This window comes from Diplotaxodon limnothrissa, linkage group LG20, assembly GCF_057381915.1.
Source record: "Diplotaxodon limnothrissa isolate DT_005_m linkage group LG20, D_limnothrissa_male_GT1.1, whole genome shotgun sequence".
NCBI lineage: Eukaryota > Metazoa > Chordata > Actinopteri > Cichliformes > Cichlidae > Diplotaxodon > Diplotaxodon limnothrissa.
This window is the reverse complement of record NC_140615.1, coordinates 9,745,622-9,758,146: the sequence shown is the minus strand read 5'-3', so window position 1 is coordinate 9,758,146 and position 12,525 is coordinate 9,745,622. Positions and strand designations below refer to the sequence as shown.

The window sequence follows — 12,525 nt, the reverse complement described above, 5'->3', positions numbered from 1 at the left end:
TGTCTTGGTTCCTCCACACCTGACGTGCATATATATTGCCGTATAGCAAGTGGAATGTTTTCTTGATGCTACTCTTGTACTTGTTTTGAACTCAGAAAAAAAAAAAGAAAAAAGGAAGAAGCGCTGTGTTAGTGTTTCAGCGGCTGACAGTGTAGCAATGCACCGTTGCGGCATGTTTTCCAGTGGCTCGCCCAGCCGAAGTGCGTCAGGAGAATGACATTTGTGATAATCGCTGTTTGATGTTTGAGATGTTTACTTGCGAGTTGACAGGTTATTATGTGTGGTACACAGATGGAAGACGCAGCGCCATACTGCATATTCAGATCTCAGTGTTTGCTGTGTTCTGCTTTTATTTCATCAAATTACTTGGAAGGGAAGTTCTTTACACACTAAGGTTGTCTTTTTTTTTCTGTAGATGATTGTTTCCAAAATAAATCCGTTTTTTAACGTTAATAAAACTTGGACATACTCAGTGTTAATATTTAGGTAGCAGTAGGATGAATGGATATTTGCTTAGACCCACTTAAATATGCATAACAAGTCTCCTGATATTTTTTCTTATAAGTTATTATAGCAAATAAAATTGAGGGTTAATCAGCCTATGACTTCCTCCCTGTGTCCATAGAGTTTAAAGGATGTGCCACTTGCTCAGGTGGAAGATACATGTCCAGTGAATTTAATCAAAAATATTATTTAATCTAACCTGCAAAACAAAACAAAAAACATTTAAGAACCAAGTTTTCTTACTGTGCTGAAGGTTTTTGACATCTCTCTTTGTGTCTCTCAGGTTATTATGGGAAAAGCTGCACTGACGCCTGTCATCTGAATCCATGTGAGAATGAGGCTCACTGCCACAGGAAGCCCAGCTCTTCCCATGGATACATTTGTGACTGCGGAGACAACCACTACGGGCAATACTGCCAGCACAGGTACACAGGCAAACGCCCACGCAACTGATGTAACATTTGAACTTCGGGTTACCTGCGAGGTGCCAACACAGACTACAACTCTTTGTAGTCTCTAGCCCACTTAAGCTCTGTTCAGTTATGTGCGTGTCTTGGTAGCTTTAGTTCAGCCTTGTTGCCCCACATCTCCAGCGTTCCATGTAATCCACTGTGGGATGAGCGGAGTCTCAAGTCAAAACACACACACACTCAGAGGTTATCTGTGGTTATGTTAAACTGTGTGAAGTAAGCGTAACCCTGACCTGACCCCGTGCCTCTTTCCTGCCTGTGAAATCCACACAGCTTAAGATTTATCTCATGAGCTGCTCATTGTGTGAGCTTTTGTCCCAGATGAACATCTTTGATCTGGTGTGTTTTTCACAAGGACACACATTTTCACCTGCAAATGAAATATCGTAAAGTTTTTCCATATATTTGATTGGCAGACAGTGAGAGTTGTATGAAAATTAAATCAGCACTAAGACTGGATTTATAATAATTTTACAAAGATTATGCAACAAGTCATATGCGTGCACACACATATATGGCTCATTAACCATAGGTGGTCATGAGAGTACCTCTTTTTCCTTTTTTTTAAGTTGCCACCATGCACTGAAGGATGATAACATCAGAAATGGATCGACATTTTATATTATGGCTACTTTTATTTGCAGATTTGCTGATTTATATCATTTTAAGGTTCAGGTTTTTATGCCTCATCAGAGTACCTTTAAAGTACTATTTATTTTAGCGAGTGAAATGACATAGTGGGCTTGTTATATTTTATAGAGGACTACTTCTGTCTGTCATCGTCACTTTAGGTGATGATTGACAGCTATTTGCATGAAGGTTTCTGCAAAAGTAAATCTTGCTGCTCTAGGTCTGTTAGTAATGGTTCCCTGCAAAACAATGCATCGATAATGTTAAAAGCATACATGTATTTCCCGGGTCATGAATGAGCCTAGCTTACCAATATCCATATCACAATAATGAGCCAGTTCCTATAGAACAAAAGTTCAGACTAACATCTAAAAATTAAAAGTTTTAGCTGTTTTAAAGCAAACGTGAAAAATAATCTTAAATGACTTGCCAGTTTGAACACATTTCTCATTTAGGAAAGACCCCTACAAGGCATATATTCATCAAAGCACAGCTGGAGCAGCTTCCGCTTAAGGCCCTGTCTTTGTTTCTGTGCACCCTGAGTTATGATCAGACAAAGTATTTTGCATTTAAGCTGCCAAAAATACACAACAGGGAGAGTCAACCCTGATATTCAGTTACAAATCACTCACATCTGAATTTTGCTCTCCGGGACTTTCCACAAGGTGCAATTAAGAGATGCTCACAACAGTCTGCATTAACTGCGAGAAGCACTCATCTCTTCAGTGAACCATTAGACGCTAGACATTAGAGTTTAGGAGGAAAGCACATTAGCTGAGATGTGAGCAAATGAGAAGTGTAGTGAACATAAAAAAAAGTTATTTTTATAGAGTTGAAATTCAGTGTCAGTTTAGTAGTTTGAGAAAACAGGTTTTAAAACGAATCGGTGAGCTTAATAAATGTTTTAAATGGGTGAAGGAGGCTTTCCTGTTTAATATGCGACTGTTCAAAGTGTGGCTGTGCCAGCAATAAGAAACATTTAAAGTTTGTGGCTATGTAGGAAGTCTAATGCACCTTGTAAACCTTATTGTCAAAAGTTAATCGATATATTGTGTATAATCATATCTTGTTTCTGTGTCTCAGCAAAAGTTCTTTGTTTGTACATCTACCTCCACATGCCAGTATTAATATTTCCTCCCAGTTCGATCCATACCTTTGCTTCCTTCATTTCATACTTGTTTCTTTCATCTCTTTGTTCCCACCAATTATTTGGAAATCAGAGGGAATGTTGAATCCTTTGAAGAGCGATTAAAAGTTTTTGACAGGCTGTGTTGCTCAGTTGGTGTTTTTCTCTTTTATCTGATCTATCTTGTGTTAATGACTCTGTGTCTCTGTGTGCGTGTAGGATTGATCATCAGTGTCCCAGGGGTTGGTGGGGATCTCCAACCTGTGGACCGTGCCACTGTGACACCAATAAAGGCTTCGATCCTGACTGTAATAAGACCAGCGGACAGTGTCAGTGCAAGGTAACCAGGAGAAACACACAAAGTACATACAACGATGTTGTGAAAGGTAGTAGAAATACTTTTTTTCCCTCTGGGTGTGTCGGTTTCCTCTGGATATTCCTCCCATAGTCCCTAAGCTGGATAAGGTGTTAAGAAATTAGATGAATGGATGGGTAGTTGTTGTATTACTTAAATCCTGGAGCTGCTCAAAAAGTCATTACAACACATTTTGCTATGGAACCAAATATTTAAAATTGTCATGTTTAAAATTTATGCTGTTTAGATTAAAAACACCTAATTAGTAAATTGATCATCTGCAGACCACCCAGTAAACGCCTCTCAGGTTGATAGGCTATCCAGATGTGTATATATAACAGCAACCACGATATGTTGATCATCCATAGATATTGAAATTTCCGATCCGTAAATACACGCGTATTGATATACTCCTCTGTAGCTGCTATATTGAATCCTGTTTTATCTAGGCTTTAATCCTGAAGATAATCTTTAATCTGTGTCATTTCCCCTAAATCCACACCTCGTGACTACATGAAGCACACATGATCACAGATCGGGGTCCAAGGGTTAAATTGGGAGGTTTTACTGAACAATCTCTATATTGAATTCCAGCTGGCAAGTAGTGTGTAGGTGGCATAAACAATGAGTGTGTCGGAAATGTGGTGCCTATAGCCAATCACCATGTTGATTTGACCCCGGACAAAGTAGTTATCAACAATTTAGATTCAATTTGAAGTTACTTTATTCTTCTCATTGTTGTGCTAACACAACAATGCTCTCATTTAGCCTACGTGCCAATCATGTCGAGGCAAGTATTGCAGTCGATATCTTAAAGTAAGGTTTAAAATGAGATCTTAACAGATTTATCTTTCTATACATTAACAGTTACTTTGGGAAGTCCTTCAGAATTACATTACATACACTGGTGATGCTGCACCATCATCCTCTAACCTGGTATTATTCTTGTCCTTACTGCAGAGTTAGGTCCCGTTCACATAGACCTAGACACTGGCTGGCAACCTGCCTGGCAACCACCAGTTGCTAGGGAAAAATGTATAATTCCCAACCAGATGCAAGTGGTTGTTGCAGGTATCTGGCAGATGCATTGAAAACAACTACTAAAATTGCAGTGACACAGGCCTGGAGACTGGTGAGTGACCCAATCATAGTCTGTTGGGAAGATGTCTGCAACTTGTCTGCAACTACTTGCTAAGCTGTGAAGAGTGCTACGCAAACAGAAAGTGGGGAATGTTATGTCTTTTGAAATGTGTTGGTTTCAGAGGTAAAGAGCCAGCTTTTGTTTTAAAGGTGAACATTCTTACTTCCAAGTTCCACTACCACTTGATGGTACACAGACAATTCAGCGTCTTCCAGACTTGGAAGACAACAGACAACTTTGGCAATCTGCTAGCGATCAAAGCAATCACAAGAAAGTTTTGGTGCTGTAACAACCTGCAAACACTTGCCACAAATTGTTTCTAGAGACCAGGCGGGTTGTCATCTCTAGTGGTGTGTGAGGCAAAGGCATCAATATCCTCTGTATTCTCAAGCTGTGCAAACTAAATCATCAACTGTAATGCATTGATTGATGCTCTTCAACTCTCTCTTATACATGGCTCCCCATCTGATTCGCTGTATAAATCTCACAGTCATGCACGCTGATGTAATTGTAACACGCTGATAGTTTGTATGGTTGAGACTCATGTGTCCGTCCATGTGTATATTCAGGAGTTCCACTTCCGTCCGCGAAACTCGGACACCTGCCTGCCGTGCGACTGCTACCCAGTGGGGTCCTTCTCGCGGGCATGCGACCCAGAGTCAGGACAGTGTCAGTGCAGGCCTGGCGTAATTGGTCGTCAGTGCAACTCGTGTGACAACCCTTTTGCTGAGGTCACAAACTCAGGCTGTGAAGGTGAGAAAAAGAAGCAGGTCAACTGAGTTTGTGTTTGTTTATTTTTAGCTTATTTTCTTTAAAAGAAATAAGAAAGAAAAAGAAGCAAGCACCAGCGGGGGCTCTGAACTGTGTGTGTGTGTTTATTGTCATATTTTTGCATCTCACTGTTGCCTGTTGAGATTACTCCTGTTTACACAACAGGGGGCTACATCATTCATTCATTCATCTGCTGATGTGAAGCTCCGTATCATATCTGAGGCGTCACCGCTTGCGGGTGAAAAAAATCAAATAAATAAATAAAAAAACTTCAGTAATTCTAAAAACTGCCTGAAGGCAATATTAGTGTGAGGGAGTGAATCACTCGTAGAAAACGATTTGCTTTATGTTAAAAGTGTGTCACTGTCACAGCTCCATTGATAAAAACAAAGTAAATGAAAAAATCAGCTGCTTTTGTTCCAAGTTGGATTTAGTATTAAACCTTCTCTGCGAAGTTGTAGTTCCCAAAACTTGTCAAAACAATTTCATCATCCGTGTATCTTTTGTGGGACTGTCAGTAGACTGGTGGCAAACTCCAGATGACTTTAAACAAGGTGTATATTTTTTAGGATGGGTTCAAAAGCCTTCAGACTAAATCATCTGTAGAGACAAAGACATGTGAATGACAATAATGAGCCACTTCTGAGCTTTTACCCTATTTACCTTCTATTGTGTAATCACAGGATTCCTGTTTCTCCGCTGTTCCATCTTTTTAAAAATGGTCATGTTTGTCAAGTCTCTGCCTGAGCCCAGAGACACAAAGAAACTGTTAATTATAGTCATCGTCTATTTAACAGCTTCCAGTTGATTCTCTCTCCCTTTTTCCCCTGTTCTGTGCAGCTTTGTCAGTTCCAGCGTCTCCACTTGTAATTACTTCTTTTAGTGAGACGCTGCTGTTTTATTCTCTCACAATCATTTTCATTTTTTTCTCCGCAAGTCAAAAGAAAAACTTAAAAAAAAATGTATTTACATTGTGAGTCACATTTTGTCATGATTTTAAATGGAAAAGGTTGTTGAGCTGATAAGGATTTTAATTGGTGTTCTCTCTCCCGCAGTCATTTATGATGGTTGTCCAAAGACCATTACTCAGGGGATCTGGTGGCCGCGTACCAAGTTCAACCTGCCTGCCGCGGTGCCCTGCCCCAAAGGCTCTGTCGGTCTGTATACATTAACACAAATGCATTCAAACACATTGATTTTTCATGCCAAATCATTGTGAGGAGACATTTTAAAAAAATTCATGTTTCTCCTCTTTGCAGGTGCTGCCATTAGACACTGTGATGCCGAGAGAGGCTGGTTGGAGCCGGACCTTTGCAACTGCACTTCACCTCCGTTTGTGGAGCTCAGTGCTGCTGTACGTAGACCACTAATGACAGTAATACAATAACTAATTCACTTTTTAACTCCATTAAAAGTTTGTTCTGAACATCTAAAATCTAAATTTCTCCTGCAGGAATATTTCAATTAAGTTTTTAATTTAATTTAATTTATTTTTAAACAGTAACAGGAACCAATATTTTTAATATGCAGCTAGAACGCTTTCTCAGAGATTTCCAGTTTAATTCCTGTCTTGAAGGAATTCTTCAGTCTGAAAATTATTCAAGGACAGATTTGCCTGTTGGACAGACAGCTGAAATGCTCACGCATGCAAATATGTCATCTGGCATTAAATCTCTTCATTCATTCAATAAATATTTTTCCCGCGTCTGGATGTTTGTGTAGCTCGATTCCCTGGAGCGCAACGAGACAGAGCTGAACACCATCATGGAGAAGAAGCTTGCCCACCAGCTCCGTGATGTAACCGAGGCTACCACCCGGCTCTATGGCAATGACCTGCAGATAGCTGAGCGGCTGCTGTCACGCCTACTTACATTTGAGACCCAGCAGAGTGGCTTCGGACTCACCGCCACCCAGGACGCGTACTTCAACGAGGTAAAAATGACATATTTTTGAAAATTCCTTTATACGCTCCTGTTAGAGTCTTTACAAAGACACACTCTGCTTGAGTCTGTGTATTTTAGACTGATGTACTTGGGGAGGAGAGATGCGATGAGGATGCAGGTGTTGTGAAAAAAGGAAGACATTTTGCATTAACAAGGGCTGTTTACTGGTTCTTGATGATTCATCCTTTCTGATCTAAATCTAAGTGACGTCATGGAAAAAGTGTGGAAAGCAGCATTCACACAGACGATACAAACAATACAACGAACACCATCATGAGCAGTTCAAGGACAACTTTTAGGTATATTGATAAAATGCTGCATTTAGTGAGCAAAAGCAGGACTGTTTAAAATACAGATGAAGTGCAAGCTGTGAAAGGTTGTTGGAAGAATCCAGGTGTAAAAGTAAGGGGTGTTTTCATGTGTGAAAATCAAGTTTTTCTAAATCTCATTTTATTAGCAGCTTTTATCAGTATGTCAATAGATTTAAGTGTAACTTAACAAGCGGATCACTAAGGAAAGCGTCCAACTAACTACTCTAAATGACCTCGTGAATATGATGCGAAATTATTAATAATATCTGCTCTCTTGGTGCAAAATTAAATATTACAATAAAACATTAAGTTGCGAGTTAAAATCTTTGTGTTACTATACTCCTGCCGCTAGCAACTACAAATCTGCACAGAATCTCCCAGAGGACATAAAATAGCTGCTGTTATTTAAAACTCTAGCTATGATTGATACACTCTACTATTATGGGGTACAGACCCAGTGACTAGATATTGCAACGAGATGTCTTTTCTCAGAAATTTGGAAGTAATGTTGCTATGGTGATGCGGTGACAGTAACTCATGAAGTATTGCAGCGCGTCATCTCCGCATATTAACTGACAGGCTCTCGTTTTACCTGATGCCGACGCCTTCAGCTGAGGATGCACCAGCTGACAGGCGATAATTTAAAAATTGTTGGCATTCTGACATAAAGGCGGTAACCAGACATCTCTGTTTTATTTTGCCAGAAATATTTAAGCTTATATATCAAACTCAGCTGACAAGGAATGAGCTGCTCTCATACATCACGAGTAAGTGGCTGAAGAATCCAGGAATGCAGGACCCCTCCTGCTAGCTTCAGCCTTCCAAACTGCTCGCTGACATGAAACTGACAGCTCACTCGCTTATAATACTTTACTGCGGTAGTTACACTTATTGTAATTCATGAGGTGAATTTAAATTGTAATTCCCGCTGGAACATTTTCTCTCCACGTCACTCAAACGGTTGTAAGAGTCGTAAAGTATAATGTGGGATTTCTGCTAGAAACAAGCGATTTTTCTCATGGTTATTAATTGAAACCTCACGACATTTTTCCCTCTTATGTCTTTAACTGATGAGTTGGCTCCTGCTTTTTAATGTTTCAGCCAGGGTGTGATTTATTCACTTTAATTAGGGACCTTAGTGGGCAATAAAAAGATGTATTTCTCTCCAGTACAGTATCCACAGCAGACAGCAGGATGCGATTCATAATTCATGCTAACAGGGAGGATTTTAAGCCACCCGATGGTAACCGTGAGCAGTAGAAAGTGAGTGGTTGTATTTTATTCTCCCGTAGTCTGAGCACAAAATGTCATTTGTGCCTATTTAGATGTTAAAGTTCCGTAATGCAATCCCCCCCAGTGTTTTCCCACTGACATTTGCTTTGTTACTCCACTGATTCTGCATAACGCGCTTGAACTAGTCCAATTTTAAGGTTCTGGTTTTTTGTTACATCTGAGCCACAAATCTGGTGGCTAGGAGACAGAAAGTGCACGGCAACACAAAGGAGTAAGACTTCATCCTCCCTTCACTTTTCTTTTTATAAAGTCGTCTTAAACCTGTGTATATGAATTTTTTGTGGCACTCAAAAGGTATCTTAGCAAACACAGTCCACACACACACACACACACACACACACACACACACACACACACACACACACACACACACACACACACAGACAGTTGCTATGGCAACTCAGCAGCAGTATTAATGATGTCCTAGAGTGAGAGAAAACAAAAACCTTTTCAAGTCAAGTCAAGTCAAGTCAAGTTTATTTATAGAGCACATTTAAAAACAACCAAGGCTGACCAAAGTGCTGTACAGTAAATACAGATAAAAATACAATAGAACACAATTTCGTAATAACACCTCGCTGATAAAAATAAAATAAAAATATATAAAACAAATAAATTAAACCTTTCTAAAAGCCAATGAAAAGAGGTGAGTTTTAAGAGCGGTTTTAAAAGTTTCTAGGCTTTTGGAGAGTCTGACGTGAGGAGGTAAACTGTTCCACAGTCTGGGTGCAGCCACAGCAAACGCCCTCTCTCCCTTTGTCTTTAATTTATACCTGGGAACATCTAAAAGCATCAGGTCGGCTGACCTCAAAGATCTCCTGGGGCGATAAGTACTAAGGAGTTCTGACAGGTAAGAAGGTGCAGTGCCATTTAAAACCTTAAAAGCCAGCAATAAGATTTTAAAATCAATCCTAAAGGCAACTGGGAGCCAGTGGAGAGAGCAGAGAACCGGAGTGATGTGGTCTCTTTTTTTTGAACCGGTCAACAGGCGAGCGGCAGCGTTCTGCACCAGTTGAAGGCGATGTAGACAGGAACGATCTAGGCCAGCATAGAGGGAATTGCAGTAGTCCAGCCGTGAAGTAATAAAAGCATGGACCACTCTTTCTAGATCGTTCCTGCAAAGGTAAGACTTGACTTTGGCTAAAATCCGCAAATGATAAAAAGATCCCTTAACTACAGAGCTGATTTGTTTATCAAGTTTAAAAGCATTGTCAAAAATAACACCAAGACTCTTAATGGAAGAAGTGCAATCGGAGGTTAGGGGTCCCAAAAAGTCAAGAGAGAAGTTGGGATCTTTAGGAAGCCCAAACACAATGACTTCAGTTTTGCTTTCATTAAGGTGTAAGAAGTTAAGAGTCATCCAAGTCTTAATGTCAGACAAGCAGGAGAGTAGCGGCTGCAAAGAAACATTGCAGTTCAACCTCAGAGGGAGATAGATCTGAATATCATCGGCAAAGATGTGGAAGGACACATTATGTTTACGGAGCACATCGCCCAGAGGGAGCAAGTACAGAATAAACAACAGGGGGCCTAGTATGGACCCCTGAGGTACGCCACAGGTTAAAGGAGCTCTGGGAGATGCCTGTCCCTTCATTTAACCTGACAGTAAATCAGAAACACGGCCATTAGGGCTTCGTGATTGATTAGCTGGTTTGTAGTGTCACAAAGCCGCTATACGGTGTGTTGCCACATTAGCACATTAATGCCCGGCTCACCTGACTCGTAACCTCGGCTTCTGGCTGTAAAACAGTTGTGCTGCCTGCATCTGGAGGTAATGAGGTAGCTTTTGGTTTATTATGGCATCACTAAAGGGAAGCTACAGTCCGACCTCTTTTTTTTCTTCTAAAGAATAGAAAATTTATATCTGATGATACTTGACACATCATTTTAAACAACAGCAGCTATTAGGCCAAGATGAACAGGTAATGCCTAACACGGTTTCTATAGTAACCCAGCGGCGGTAATAGAGCCCCGTGGCTTCAGCAGAGATGAAGGGAAGCGGGGAGGAAAGTAGAGTTTTCACATCAGGTATGTAGCAGTGAACGAAAGAAGATGAAAACCTTTCATGTTCAAGCTGTGATCAAATCCATCTGAATGCTGCTGTACTGATAGGAGACGGCTGGGGCTCACGTTTTGTCAAGTATGTGACAGCACAGCGACAGAATCTTTAAAATGTACTTGTAGTTTCTCTTAAATGAAGCGAAAGAATCGCTGAAGAGCTGAATTGAAAAAGACAATTTTTCAAAATTGCATGTTGCAAAAAAAAAGATAGCCCCTCTTTCTCTCTCCGTCATCCATGCTGCCTTTGTGAATCTCTCTTTCTGGATTCCCGTCATCCTTGGCCTCTATACTGTTTTACTCTCCTTTTCTTTCCCCCCTTCACCCTCTTTCTTTTCAATAAAGTTTATATGGGCTCTCGCCGGGTCTTGAGCTCAAGAGCCGCCAATTTTCCAATTTTCTAGTTTTCTCTAAGTGCAGGTGGAAGTTTAACTGGGCGTGTTTTCTAAGAGAACAGCAAGCATTTTCATTCAGAGGATAATTTATTCATAGCAGTCAGAATCTCTCACTACATGTGCTGAAACATTTACTGCACAGAGGTCATCTTCAAAAGTAGTTGTAGTCACATACAGGTAATGCTGTACGTGACTCGATAACCTCTAACGGATGATAAGAAGGGAGCACAAAAAACTAGAACAATGCCATTTTTTATGGTACCGTCACATTGTTCATTTTGTCCTTTCTCCCACCCCCAACAATCCTTTTCTTCACTTCATTTTTCCATCTCATCGCAACTTTCCACCTCCCTACCTCTGTGCCTTCTGCATGTGACTTCTCATCTCTCTTATTCTCTCTTTTTTCTCCTCTTTTCACTCACTCATGCACAAATTCTCTTCTTGAATCTTTCTTCATCTCCCCCAACAATTCATGCATTCTTTCTATGCTGCACTGCATGTACTTGTACCTTGTTTGCCTGACGGTTGTGTCATATGTTATTTTTTCCTTTCTTTTCTCCCCAGAGCAATATATTACACTGCAGTACTTTATTAGGTCTGACTGCAAGGGATCCTCCCTGTCTCTCTCTTTCTCTCTTTTCCACTGATATTTCTCTTTGTTCAGCCCTTCGTGCAAGGCTCTGCAGTCCAGACTAATCTCTAAGAGGCCTCCATCCATAGTCACCAATTCTCCGTAAAAAAGCAATGACATGGGAGCACTGACAGTGGTGAAGCTTGTTCTAATTGGGGTCAGGACTTAGCTTGGATTTTTTATCATAGTTGTGCTCAAAGCAGCCAGACAAACGGCGTGACGATGCAGCGTACTTCTCATCTGCTCAACCAGAACCAGATTCTCGTGTTCTGACCTTTAATTCCTCGTTTTTCTCCCACTGTTAAACTTTATTGTCTGAATTGTCTCCCTGTGTGCCTTCGCCGTCTCTTATTTCCTCTATCTTTTGTCTTTCCTTCACAATTTTGTGTTTTATATCAGTATGCAGTTAAATTTGAAATTGTGTTTCATTATTTATCTTAAAAAAACAACAACATAAAAAAAAAACAGTGCTACCAGCACAGGGACACATTTATAGATTTGATTTATGCTGTTATAAAGACATGCAGGTTTTCACACAGTCAGCTTGGCTAAAACTAAACGTGAACCTGCCTGTTTACTATGTTTAATGTAAAGTCTTCAATACTGTAAAACCTTAAATTAGTTTCCTTTATATAACTTAGGTGTAAGGTGTAGGTGTATCAGTATCACTATAACAGTAATTTTGTAGGAATGGGCTATGAATGGTTTTTAAAAATATAGAGAATATAAATTATTTCTTTACAGGAGATCATACAAACAATGTCTTTCAGATGCAATGTGCACCTCACAAAAAAGGAAAGAAAAATAAGAAAATATTAAAATGTTTGTCATAACCCAACCACACGCCAAAAATACAACAATACAAAATGTGTTTATTCAAATAATTATTCATTAATG

The 12,525-nt window shown here is 40.0% G+C and overlaps 1 protein-coding gene across 1 annotated transcript in view; it reads left to right on the top strand.

Moving 5' to 3' along the window:
* celsr3 (cadherin, EGF LAG seven-pass G-type receptor 3) overlaps positions 1-12,525 on the top strand; it is a 140,702-nt gene that overhangs the window by 93,212 nt on the left and 34,965 nt on the right. The window contains exons 15-20 of the mRNA XM_085344253.1: positions 788-929; positions 2,950-3,070; positions 4,796-4,979; positions 6,053-6,154; positions 6,257-6,351; positions 6,720-6,929. Coding sequence (XP_085200379.1) covers positions 788-929; positions 2,950-3,070; positions 4,796-4,979; positions 6,053-6,154; positions 6,257-6,351; positions 6,720-6,929 — 854 coding nt within the window. The remainder of the gene's footprint in view (positions 1-787; positions 930-2,949; positions 3,071-4,795; positions 4,980-6,052; positions 6,155-6,256; positions 6,352-6,719; positions 6,930-12,525) is intronic.